Here is a 13943-nt window from a genome sequence, read left to right on the forward strand (position 1 = left end):
TTTCAGGCGGCTCAAAAGCATTTTGCCAGTTTGATTAACCACGGGCACCAATGCATCTCCATGACGTGTGTCGTTACAGCTGAAGAAGCTTTGGGTAACCATACCAATCAAGCAAACACAGTGAGCTATCGTGATGTGGGAGGGTAATCGCTTCGTCCTGTGGATTTCCATCTCCTTGTCATGGATTTGCATCTCATTCCAGGACGAAAATGTAACGAAGTTGCGACAATCCGAGTGGAGCATCAATTGCTGATGTGCGATCTTGTGAAGTCTCACATTGCAGTTACCTGTTCCGTTTGACTTTGCAGTGTTTGTGAGTCCATTATGGGTGTGTTTATACTTGGAGAATGGATCTCTGCATGCGGGATGAAGTTACTTTTGCTTGTCGCGCTGGTTGTACGCACGCAAGGGAGTGACTGCCGGACCAAGCGAGTCGTACTCTCCGCTCCAAGTGGAAACATTACAGACGGCAAAGGAAACTACTCCGCCAATGGTGGCTGTGAATGGTTAATTAGAGGTTTGTTTTATTCCATTTATTCAATTAAAACTAGATCACATTTATTTGACTTTGTTCAGCACCTACTGCTAATTTGTGTCACTTTCTTTGGAATCTCCTTTGTCAGCACCCAGCAATGAGTACATTATACTGAAGTTCACTGCCATGGAGACGGAGTGTTCCTATGACTTTTTGTTTGTGTATGATGGAGAATCCTACAACAGCCCTCTGATAGCGAGTTTAAGTGGAAACACCTTCCCAGATATGCTCGTCGCAAGGTCAGGGAAGGTAAGTTAAGAGTACAATTGATGGAATTCTGTACTTCTATTATGTTGTTTGTCTTATTCTTGTCACGTTTTAGTGGATATGTGGGGCTGAGAGGATGGGCTCGAGGTACGTACACTCAACTCAAAGCTGTCTAACTTTGGTTTGAATCGCGAACAAGCTATAAACTGCCATCCCGGTGTTTCACAGGCAAGGTGATTCATTAATGTGTTTGTGCTGTCCATCAGATCAACATTAAACTGGGTGTCCCATATGCCGACATTGGTTGGTGGACGTTAAAGATTCCACTTCACGAAAAGTAGGCGAGCTATCTCAGGCACGATGAACAAATTCCAAATTCCTGCCCTAACCTACAGGGGGCATTGCATCAGCAGTACAGCTGCACACTGTAGCCAAAGATGCAACCTTGTGCTGTCAACGAAAGAAGAAGTGGATGTGGAAGATCACTTGGTGATGTGTATGTTTGTGGCTGGTGACCATGACTGTAAATATTCTGAAAAACATTGCAACATGAAATACAGTGTTTGTGAATACATTTTGGATGTGTTTACACTCGAAGAGGACACAAAAAAATAAACATAGATAGTGGTATGTTCAGGCTCCCAACCACACTCTCCTCCCTCCTTTGATTTTGGTTTCCTCTCCCATGTATCTGATATCTAATATCTAGATGGCCTTTTATTAATCATTGAAACTGTATTTGCAATCATTGAACTTCTTACCTACCATGTCTGCCCACCTTCCCCACCCCACCAACCCCCATAGATGCTCATGCACCTGTTCAGTGATGCCAACTACAACCTTGCAGGATTTTCTGCCTCGTACTTTCTGAGCCACTGTGACAGGAACTGCTCAGACCGGGGTCAGTGCTTATCGAATGGCCGTTGTCTTTGCCCTCCAGGCTGGTTGGGTGATGTCTGCGAAGCAGCCAGCTGTATCTTACCCACCCACTATATTCCCTGCTCGGGTCATGGAAAATGCTTGGTAGGTTAGCATAGAGCTTGGAGTAAGTTGTTGCTGCATTTCTTTTGTCTCTCAAGTGCTTCGTTTTACACAAAAAGTAAGCATTCTGATGGCTATTTGATGACAATATGACTTTGATGCTTTCTTGGTTTATTGCAGCACACGGGGCTGTGTGAATGTGAGGGAGGGGAGCACATTGGGACCGATTGCAGCCTCGGCCTGCACGGGTATTCCGGTGTTAATCAGTGGCACCTCATTTCTCGTCCCCATCCGAGTTTCCCTGCTCGACTGGGAGCTGCTGCTGTTTTCCTCAAAGCCACTAACTCTCTGTATGTTTTTGGAGGTACTACCATGGTTTTCTCTCCACTTTGAATCTTTCCCACCAGCAGCTTTTCAACAGTCCATGTTAAAATGAACCATTTATCTGTAAATATCGTGACTTAATAAACATTGTTAATTCTATTTATTACTATGCATCTCAGCCTCACATACTTTTGCATTGACTTTGGGATCGGGCAGATCCCGGGATGTTGTCACAAAATTGAATATTTTACAGAGTCAGGGTTCTCATTAAGTCTTTTATTTGACTGTCAAATTAAATACTGCTCTCCCCTCTGGGCTGGATCCTCACATCTTGCTCAACTTGTTACCATGCAAACCAAGGCCTTCAATATCATTTGAATCTCCTGCAAAGAAGCTGAGTTTATGCACTTATCAATTCGCCATCGCAGACAGATCGGTCAGTCGGCGGCCTCTCTGCAATCTGTCTTCTATCACCTCCCTTCTGGTCATGCACCCTCTGCTCTTTCCATACTTTGTCCCCCACCCAGGTTTCTGCAGGGTGCATGCGGTCTGCCATCAACCTCCATCAGGTGAAACTCCCTAAATCCAGAATTACTAATCACTTCTTCTCATTTGTTCCTCTTTTTCATTTTCATTTCACCATGCAGAGAACTGTCTGTGAAAGAAAGAGCAAGCAATTTAGAAGCTGAAAGAACAGAAGAATTAAATTGGAACCATAGCATGAAAATTGGGAACAGCAAATACAACAATTTGGAATATCTTGAAAAAGGAAAGAAACCACCAGTGTACTTCGCAAGAGACAACGGTCAGGTCGGCCAAGGAAAACAACTGCAGGTGATGACAGAAAAATCATCAGAGCTGTGAAAATAAACCCTAAAACAACTGTCAGTGACATCACCAACAACCTCCAGAGTGCAGGGGTGAACGTATCACAATCTACTCTTCACAGAAGACTTCAACATCAGAATTACAAAGGCTACAATGCAAGATGCAAACCTCTCATCAGCACCAGTAAATAGAAAGGCCAGATTGGAATTTGCCAAGAACTACATAGGTGAGCCAATAGAGTTCTGGAACAAAGTTTTATGGAAAGATAGACCAAGACAAACCTTTACCATGGTGAAAGTGTGGAGAGAGGAAGGAACTACATATGATTCAAAGCATACCACCTCATCTGTGAACCATGGGCAAGGTAGTATCATGGCTTGGGCTTGCATGGCTGCCTCTGAAACTGGCTCACTCATCTTTATTGATGATCTAACACATGATGGCAGCAGCAGCAGAATGAATTCAGAAGTGTACAGAAGCATTTTGTCTGCTTATGTACATGAAAATGCCTCCAAACTAGCTCATTAGGCAGCACTTCATCATGCAGAAAGCCAATGACTGAAAACACACTACCAACACAACCAAGGAGCTCATCAGGGGAAAAAGTGGAAGGTTTTAGACTGGCCAATCAATCTCCTGAGTTAAATCCAATGCAGCATGCATTTCACTTTCTGGAGAGAAGACTAAAGTCAGAAACCCCCTAAAACAAACAAAAATGGAAAATGGCCCCAGTAAAGACTTCACAAAGCATCTCAAAGGATGATACCAAGAGTGGTGGTTCCCATTGTGTGCTGCTTTTTTTTGGCTGCTGGTTGCATCATTGGTTAGGGTCGCAGCTATGCTGCTCATGCAGTGCCCCTATTACCAGTATACTGGTGCTCATTTTGCCGACCTCGGAAGGATGGCGGGCTGAGTCAACCCCCCTGGTGTTAATTCCGTGTCCAACGGGATTCAAACTCAAGACCCGAGGATCCCAAGAGAGTGGCGGTGATGTCATTGGGTCACAGGCTCGATGCAGTTGTTGCATCCAAGGGATATGCAACCAAATACTAACTATTATTATACACCGCTCCTTCCCAATTCCATATACAGCTGTTGCATGATGTCATTGCCAGGTGCCAAAGGGAGTACTCAGTTTTTACTCTGTTTGTTTTCTTTTCTGCTTGTCCGGGCGATATCTCGGACATCCTTTGAGCTCGGAAGCTGAAATTTGGGGACGAGTGTAAAGATATGCTTTGGCAAAAACGTCTTTTTTTTGATTAATCAATTAATTGAAAAATTACTTAATTATTTTCTAAAAGTTGGTTCTAAAGGGCAATTTTAATGGGTTCTAAAATGTAATTCTAATGGGTTTCGCTCGTTTCTCGGCTTTGCCTATTTTATACATCGAAAATGCCAAACTGAAGCGCTTCTTTTGGACACAGGCACAATTTCTTTTGTTCTATTTTCTGTTTTTTTTAGCCCATGTGACAGATGGGTGGGAGGGGGGATGGTGGGGGATTTGCCTGGAATGCTACCTCAGATCTCTGCCAGTGCACCAAAATCCTATTATATAAAACAAAACAATTCGACGTGTATATGTGTATGCATGCATGCATTAATGTATGCATATATGCATGTATTCATGTGTGTGTATGTGATTACGTCTGAAAATCATGGAAAAGTAAACCACTGTTGGACCAATCTCCACCAAACTTTGCATACATGCTGTGTGGTGGTGTATCCAGACCTTGGCATAGAAGGGGAGTTGGGGGTGAGAAATCCTACCAAATTATACATCTCACGAATAAGCACTGACAAAAAATATGAGTACCCACTTATACCATAAAATGGTAGAAAGATTGATTGGGGAATAATTAGACTGCAGTGTTATCCACCGGATGAGGAACATGCCTTCCATGGCCTCAGCGACACTGGGTACTAACCCTCTTTCTCACGGGTGTATGTTTGTCATTGCCATTGCCTAATACTAGCTCATCCGCCTTACATCATGGGTTCCAATACCCCTCTCAGTGACTTGAATTGCCACAAACCGGTCCAAACCAGATGGGTGTTTTTAGGAGACACCATATCTCCTTTCTGGATGGCATTGGCTCCCAAAGGGAGCTCATTCATCCTTTGTCAAGTGTTGTTTTTACCCCAGCAGGGTGTTGGTCACCCTCCCCACGAGCAAAGTCAGTGAGGGGTGTCGGTTTAGTTGCCAACCACTCAACCATGTGGCAGTTAGCACTGTTTTACATATTACCAGTGGCAATTCCAAAAGACTGACCTAACTTATGACACAACACCATTGAATGCAATACCATTGAAAGTGTTCTTATGACACACTATTTAATTACCTCCGCCACCAAAGGTGAAGGAGGTTATGCTTTCACCCCTTTTGTTACTGTTTGTTATTTTTCAAATATATTGGTGAGTCGATTTTGTTACTTTCAAAATTGAAGATTTTTCAATTATATTGGTGAGTCCATTTTGTTATTCTGTTTGTTTGTCTGTTTGTCTGTCTGTTTGTCTGTCTGTTTATTGCTTACAGGACACAATTTTAAACTGATCTTCACGAAACTTCACCACATGGTAGAACTTGCCATGAGGATGAAACCTATTGTTCTTGAGGTCAAAAGGTCAACATAGGCCCAAGGTCAACAACTAAGGTTGTATTTCTAAAATCCTCAATTTTCATCTGATTGACTTGAAATTTGAAAAAGGATTTATATTTCAGTTCACTGAATTCAACAAGTGAATTATTTTTGAGATTATCTTGGACCAAAAGGTCAACATTGGCCCAAGGTCAACAACTGGAGTGGTATTTCTAAAATGCTCAAATTTCATCCGATTGACTTGAAATTTGAAGAGGATTTATATTTGAGGTCTTTGAATTCAACCACCATTTCGGAGGCCCACATATGCCAAGGTTCAACATAAGCTGTATTTATAAAATTATCAATTTCCATCCAATTCGCTTGAAATTTGAAGAGGAGTTGCATATTTGGTCATTTAATTCAACCTCCAATTATTTTTGAGGTCAAATTTGTTTTATGGATTTTGCAAGTGTCGTGCTCTGCAAGACGTCGTCTTCTTATAATTATGTTAGTTTGTCTGTTTGTCTGTCTATCGCCTACAGGTCACAATTTAAAACTGATCTTCACGAAACTTCACCACATGATAGAGTTTGTCATTAGGAAGAAGCCCATTGTTTTTGACATCAAAAGGTCAACATTGGCCAAAGGTCAACAACTGAGGTTCTCTTCTTCTTCTTCTTCTTCTTCTTCTTCTTCTTCTTCTTCTTTTTTCGGATGCTCCCGTTAGGGGTCGCCACAGCGGATCATCCGTATGATCCGCATAGAGATTTGGCACATGTTTTACGCCGGATGCCCTTCCTGACGCAACCCTGGTCGCCTCTTACGACACAGGGAGATGGTACACCTATTTTAACCGGGGTATACACCGGCCCAGTATACTGGTACTCATTTCACCGACCTCGGAAGGATGACAGGCTGAGTCAACAACTAAGGTTGTATTTCTAAAATCCTCAATTTTCATCCGATTGACTTGAAATATGAAGATGATTTATATTTCAGGTCACTCAATTCAACAAGCCAATTATTTTTGAGATCAACATGGACCAAACGGTCAACAACTAAAGTGGTGTTTCTGAAATCCTCAATTTTCATCTGATCAACGTGAAATTTGAAGAGGATTTGCAAATCAGGTCACTGAATTCAATTAGCCAATTATTTTTGTGGTCAACATCAGCAGACATTTCAAAAATTGTCAATTTTCATCCAATTGACATGAAATTTGAACAGGACTTTCATTTCATGTTACTGAATTCAAGCACAAATTATTTTGGAGGTCCACTTCGGCTAAAAGGTTAACATAGGCCGAATTTATAAAATTGTCAATTTTCTTCTGATTCACTTGAAATTTGAAGAGGAGTTGCATATTTAACCTCCGCCATCTTCGAAGATGAATGGAGGTTACTGTTTTCACCCCTTTCTGTTTGTTTGTTTGTTTGTTTGTGAACAGTATTACGGAAAAACTCCTCGACGGATTTCGACGCAACTTGGTGGGGGGGGGGGGGGGTTAGGTATGGTCCAAGGCTCATGCCATTAAATTTTGGACTTGGTCCCCCCCAACAACAATTTTTTTTTTGCATTTCTACATGTTTTAAGTGATTTCCAACCCCCCCCCAAAAAAATTGTTACCCCCCCAAAAAAAACAGAATTTTTTTTTGCATTTCTACATGTTTTAAGTGATTTCCAACCCCCCCCAAAAAAAATGTTACCCCCCCAAAAAAATTGTTAGAGAAAATTTTTTTTGTATTTCTACATATTTTAAGTGATTTTCAACCCCCCCCAAAAAAATTGTTTGAGAAAATTTTTTTTTTTTTTTTGCATTTTTACATGTTTTGTGATTTCCAACCCCCTCCAAAAATTGTTACCCCCCCCCCCCCAAAAAAAAGAAATTTTTTTTCCATTTCTACATGTTTTAAGTGATTTCCAACCCTCCCAAAAAATTGTTAGAGAAAAAAAAAATTTTGCAACTTGTTTTTTCAACATAATTTCGATTTTTTTTTTTTTTTTGCATTTTTACATGTTTTAAGTGATTTCCAACCCCCCCCCCCCCCAAAAAAAAATGTTGGAGAAAAGAACTATAACTCAGCACTGTTGACGTATTTAATGAATAAGATATAAGGTTCACTTGAGTGACCCAGCAGTATTGGCGGCGGAGGTTTTGCACTCTTCCGAGTGCTCCCCCTCTAGTTGGTCATTGAATTCAACCACCAATTATTTTTGAGGTCAAATTTGTTTTATGGATTTTGTAAGTATCTACCTCTGCACGATGTCTTCTTCTTGTTTGTCTGTCTGTATGCAAGATACCTGAAAATGTTGTGGATGGAACCAGATGAAATTTGGTGAGCAGGTTGTGTGTGTGACAAGGATGAACTGATTAGATTTTGTTGAAGATCCGGATCCGGATCCGAATATGAGAATTTTTTAAGTGATTCTTCGCCATTGTGAGATGTGGCTAAACTCAAATATAGCACGATATCTCAAAAAGTTATGGACATATTTGGATGAAACTTGGTGGACAGGTTGGGTGTGTGACCTCAACAAATGGATTCAATTTTGCTGAAGATGCGAATCTGGATTTGGATATGAGAATTATTTAATTTTTCAATTGATTCTTCACCATTGAGAGATAGGGCCAAAAATGATTGCATAGCATGATATTTCAAAAATGTATTGGGCCTGATATGTTCTCAGGAATCAAGCATTACATGGCAGAGGTTTGCACTCTCCCGAATGCATTTCTTGTGACATTATGTTTGTGTTTTAAAACACAGACAGATATTCTAACTATAATTTTGTGGTATTTTGTGGCTTGCCTATTTCCTTTCCATCTGAAGAGAAGTCATCTTGATAAATATTTCTGTTTTATTGAACATTCACAGGATTTACACTGAATGAGGTGCTTGGGGATCTCGTGAAGTTTAACTTCACCAGCAACCAGTGGGAAAATTACACACCACCAATCTCACCTGTGAGGCAATCTACTCTCCACAATGATGCCTATTTTTACACCACATATGTCCATGTAATATCCATTAGTTATATTGTCTAACAATCCACACTAAATGTATCTTTGGTTTGTTTAATAGGAAGCGCGGTACCAACACAGCCTGTCAGCATACCTTGAGGGCTTTGTGCTGTTTGGAGGGACCCGGGCAGACGGTGTCTTGCTGAGTGACTTGTGGCTTTATAGCCTCGAGTCTGGAAATTGGTCTCAGCTGTGGGCAGGTTCCCAAGATTCACCACCACGCCTGGCAAGCCATGCTGCTGCTGTTGTGAATGATTCGATTTATATTTTTGGAGGTTTGTCATTTGATTTGTTTGGTGTTCTTTATTTGTGAAGTATGCAGTAAAATTCATGGACACTGCTTATATTTCACTGAAGGGGAGAAATATAGTGTGTTGAAGTTTCAAATACTCTAAATTAGCATTTCCATTCATTTATAGGTTTTCTTAAAGTGAAACTAAAGGCCCTGTCACACCTTGACGATTTAGCCAGCGTATGCCTGACGTATGCAAAATTTGGCTAAAACGCTGACACACGTCGAATACGTTATGGGTAAGTTTGTATACGTTAAGAGCATGCTGGCATACGTCATAGTATGCTGGCTTTTTTTCGTAATACGCTGGCATTCGTCTTTGTACGCTGGCATACGCCGTAGTACGCCGAGGTGTTGGACAAATTTTCAATGCTTGAAATTTTTTGACGTATGCCAGCGTATGACTCACACGTTCCGCATACGCTGGCCATAAGTTGACGGCACGTTATGCGATCGTTGACACACATTACTTGTAAGTTACTCATAAGTCGAAACGCATCAAGGTAATGGTTAGCGTACCCGAAACTTATTTCTAACCTATGAGTAACGTGTTGTAGGCACGTTACACGATCGTTGACACACGTCGACACAAGTTACTTGTAAGTTACTCATAAGTCGAAACACATTGAGGTAATGGTTAGTATCAGTGTTCCAGACTCCCTGTTTTTTTGTTTTTTTTCCTTCGGTACGACGGTGATGTTGACACTTCGATTTCTAGTGCGGTTATAATATAATATAATTAATAGGCTGCTGCTCAACGATTTAAATCATAACCCCGCGAGAAATCGAAGTGTCAACATCACCGTCATACCGAAGGAAAAAAAAAAACCAAAAAAAAAAAAAATAACCCCCCAAAAAAAAAAAAAACCAGGGAGTCTGGAACACTGACGCTAACCATTACCTCGACGTGTTTCGACTTTTGAGTAACATACAAGTAACGTGTCAACGATCGCGTAGTGTGCCTATAACTTATGCCAGCGTATGCGGAACGTGTGTCATACGTCGAGTATGTTGAGAAATTTTCATCATACTGAAAATTTCTCGACGTACTCGGCATATAACGATGTATGCCAGAAAACTACAACGTATGCCAGTGTGCTCTTAACATATACAAAAGTTACCCATAACGTATTCGACGTGTGCCAGCTTGGTTTGGCAAATTTTTCTTATGTTGGCATGCACTGGCTAAAACTTCAAGGTGTGACAGCGACTTCACACTTCGATGTCTCGTGCGGTTATGATTTGAATCGTCGAGCCACAGCCTATGAATAGCCTACACCATGTTATCGTCGGCGATACGCTGCTGCGCTATGCATAAGTTAGACTATCGTTGGGCATAGGTTGTTAACGCCGACAACACACTCAGCATTCGTTGGTATAAGTTATCTATATGTGATTAAAACGTTCTGTGTACGTTACAAATACTTTATGCATACATCCAACTCGTTATTATACGCCCAAAACTTTAAAAATAGTAGTTCAGCGGACGCCAGCATTTCACATACATTTTGAGACCTTGCCATACGCTGGCTAAAACGTCAAGGTGTGACAGCCCCTTAAGGAAGTTTTCTTTCTCAATGTATTCAAACAATTATAATAAGTATTTGAAAGAGGAGTGTCACAGAAAATGATGTACAATAAGTAAAGTGCAAAAATAACCTTTGTCAGACAAGATGTCAGACATTCTGAGCTTTCCATTTTCCTTCACTCCTTTTCTCCATTTTATCATCCACTTGTGCACTTTTGACATACATACTCTGAATATGTCTATCCAATATTTCTCATCCTTTCCGATCTTCAGAGTGCTTTCTCATCTGTATTCCATGCCATTGAGTTACACTCACTACAATATGATGTATTACTCTCACTGAATTTGTTTGTCTGTCTGTTTACTTCACACTGCTTTGGTTATACTTGAACCTTCCATTTCCTGTCATTTAACTCTTCCCTTGATGTGATTTTTATTGAATGTAAATAATTAAACAACCTCAAAACAAAACTAACTTTTAAATCTCTGCATGAAAAAATATTATCTTCGTATACTAAAATGAGAATTTTAGAAATTCTCAAAAATAAGTATTGTATATGCCTCTGATCAAACATTATCTAATATATAAACTAGAAGGGCACTCTTCAACGTCACGATGTCGCCAGATATGCCTCCGTCCATATTATTACATCATTATATTATATACTTGTACTAAATTTGATTTAAATCCCTGACCCAAGATTCAAAATATTAAATAATTCTGGCTGCTAGACCATGCATCCGATCGGGTTGAAATTTGAAATATATATTCCCAATGACCACTGGATCATAACTTTGATGTTTCATGTCGATTGATGAAGTGGTTTAAGAGAATTTTTTTTTTCAAAGTTCAATCCAATATGGCTGCCAGACCATGTGACCTATTAACTATTCATGAACACTGGCATCCCAAGGCTTGGGGAGCATGTGAGTAAAGTTTCCCCTCAATCTGTTAAGTCATTTTGGAGAAGAAGATTTTTTTAACGGTTTGAGGGTAAATCTAATATGGCTGCCAAACCATGTAACAGTGTAACCTTTGGCATCCGAGGTGGAGAACTTTTGTTTCTCATGGATCGGCGATCATATGTGTAAATTTTCACCTTGATCTGTTCAGCCGTTTTAGAGAATAATATTTTTGAAGGTTTTATGTTAAAAACAATATGGCTGCCGAACAACATGATCGATGACATCTTCAGTTTTTCTTCCCAATTAAAATTTAGGCCTAGATGACCCTCAATAATTTTCATATTGATCGGATAAAGCATTTGACATATGCAATTATGATGTCATAAAAACAAAGCAACCTATGACTTAATCAAACATATCACACGTGGCATAGGTATTCGCCATAGTTTGGCATCCATTGGGAGGAATAAATTCCTCTTTCAGAAATGCCTTGCTGAGTGTGGTGAGAAAGGCATGGCCTTTGTTATGGTGTCACTTGTACCCAGAGTGCTCTTTTAATGTAAAGAGCATGGCACCATTTTCCATTCATTTACAAGAATGTTTTTTAAAAAGTTAGTTCCACGCACTGCAATATGATCTATTACTTTCACTGAATTTGTTTGTTTGTTTACTTTACACTTCTTTGTGACGACACTTTCTCCAAGCTCAGTGGCTGTTTTTGTCTTTTCTAACAGTCCTGTGTTATGTCTCGTGTATTCATCTGTATGTCAACATATGTGAGATGTGTGTGGCGGCTCCACCACTTTGTAGTGGCACCACTTGTTTGGGCACTGAATTATAGACAATTTTGTTGGTTGTTAAGTTATTTTTTTTGTTTTGAAGTGGTTGTTGAAAAACAACGACTATTGTCAAGCTATGATAATGTAATACATAGCTTGAAAGTAAAATTCTTTCAATTTTAGCTCAACAATGGAAGTGTTGATTAGCACAAAGCTTATTGAAATTTGTAGGAGCTTCTGCTTCTAGTCTCCCACACCATGCCATACTTTCGTACTGTGCCACACCAACCTGCACAACATCATTGTCTTGTCGTCAAAGCCAGCTCGTGCCTACTCAGGTTCCTGCCTGCCCCTTTGGTAATTGTTTGAATCTGCTATTTTGGTGTGATAGCGGGGTTTTGCATTTAATTTTGTGTGCTTCCCCTTTCTTCCCTATCTGTGCCAGATATGTTCCATTTATTTATAGTCATATCCTTCCTTATCCCCGTTATTATTGTTATTATAAATCATTTTATTTATAAGGAACGTGTTCCCGCTTTCTGCCTTCTCACACACAAACAACTGCCAGTTTTGGTTTGTATTGAGTGACCTTGGGGGAAGTATCACGATTTAATGAATGCAGGAAAAATTGGTACAATCTATTGAATGCAGTGAGAATTCAGAAACCATTCGGTAATTCTCAGATGTCTTTCAAGTTTTGGCTCAGAGAGTCTGCATCATCTGGACCTCTGATATGACAATATAGGCTCAGGTGTATTTTGTATTTTTTGGAGAAATGCCAAATCATATTGTGAAGACAAAATGCTTATTGATTACCTATTTTCTGATTTATGTATGGACAGTAAAAGCTGTGTTATCCCAAACTTTACAAACTGACACATTATTCCAACCCGGATGTGAGTGATCTCAATTAAGTTGTTTACACATGATCACACAGTTGATCCACTGATTATGTAAAACTGAAAAAAAAAACTTCCTATACAGAGTCTACCCAGCCTCAGCTGTGAAAACGAGTCTTTTCTCTCGATAGTCTTCTGTTGCAGCCTCATGGTTCAAGAACCGCGTCCATCTGTCATAAATTGACACCCTCTGAGGTGCCACAAAGAATATTTTGGCTTCTCAAAACATCAGGAATTTACTTCCTTGCTTTTGAAAACCCTTCGGTGATGTTTCCTTATTCAAGGTTAATTGTAACAAAAAATCCGAGAACAAATTTGTCTTAATCATCGCCATGATGCATCTGGCTCTCTCCACCCAACGACCAATCATATGATCCCAAACCTTTGGTCAAACATGTCAGCGAAAACTCAGGGGAAGACGAAGAAGTTCGCCTTCCAAAGCAGCACAGCTTATGATACTCCATAGAGGAGTACTGGTGGGAAGTGTAAGAGGATTGTTTTCACAATGAATGAGATGAATGACATGTTGGAGACTGGAGAAGGGAGACAATAGAAATGTGTTGGTGCATGAGTCCAACATCAGATCATCAACCATCTTTGACATCAAGGCTCAGAAGGAAAAGCTATTGCAATTTTACACCAAGTCAGAAACCGACAAAGCTGCTGACAAGCAACATACTCTACACAAGCCAAAGATTGAGCAGTTAGATAAAGTTCTGAATGAATTGTTTGCTCTTGAGCATTTGGAGGGAGTGCCAATCTCAGGACCAATGTTAATTGAGAAGACAAAGTATTTATATGATCAGATGGAATTGACGAATCAGTGTGCCCTTCCTGATAGCTGGCTGGCTTGATTAAAGCTGTGACATGGGATATGGCAGCTTGATATGTCAGGAGACAAAAGTCCTCTGAAGCATCTTTTCCTTGAAAAAGTTCGAACTTGTATTCATCACCAACAGATGATTTAATATAATAACAGAAACCACAAGGAGTATGTTTTTGATATTTATTTGTGTATGATTTATTTGGATTTGGAGAAACAGTATCTATCTTTTCAAGGATA

General features: G+C 40.0%; 1 protein-coding gene across 1 annotated transcript in view; it reads left to right on the plus strand.

Annotated features, from left to right (window-relative positions):
- Positions 1–13943, plus strand: part of MEGF8 (multiple EGF like domains 8) — a 197259-nt gene that overhangs the window by 10872 nt on the left and 172444 nt on the right. Inside the window, exons 2-7 of the mRNA XM_085865088.1 lie at positions 80–517; positions 624–784; positions 1547–1765; positions 1904–2087; positions 8331–8419; positions 8538–8751. Coding sequence (XP_085721214.1) covers positions 325–517; positions 624–784; positions 1547–1765; positions 1904–2087; positions 8331–8419; positions 8538–8751 — 1060 coding nt within the window. The 5' untranslated portion in view covers positions 80–324. The remainder of the gene's footprint in view (positions 1–79; positions 518–623; positions 785–1546; positions 1766–1903; positions 2088–8330; positions 8420–8537; positions 8752–13943) is intronic.

Source organism: Eptatretus burgeri, chromosome 1 (assembly GCF_056783735.1).
Source record: "Eptatretus burgeri isolate ZD-2024b chromosome 1, Ebu_testis_v1, whole genome shotgun sequence".
NCBI lineage: Eukaryota > Metazoa > Chordata > Myxini > Myxiniformes > Myxinidae > Eptatretus > Eptatretus burgeri.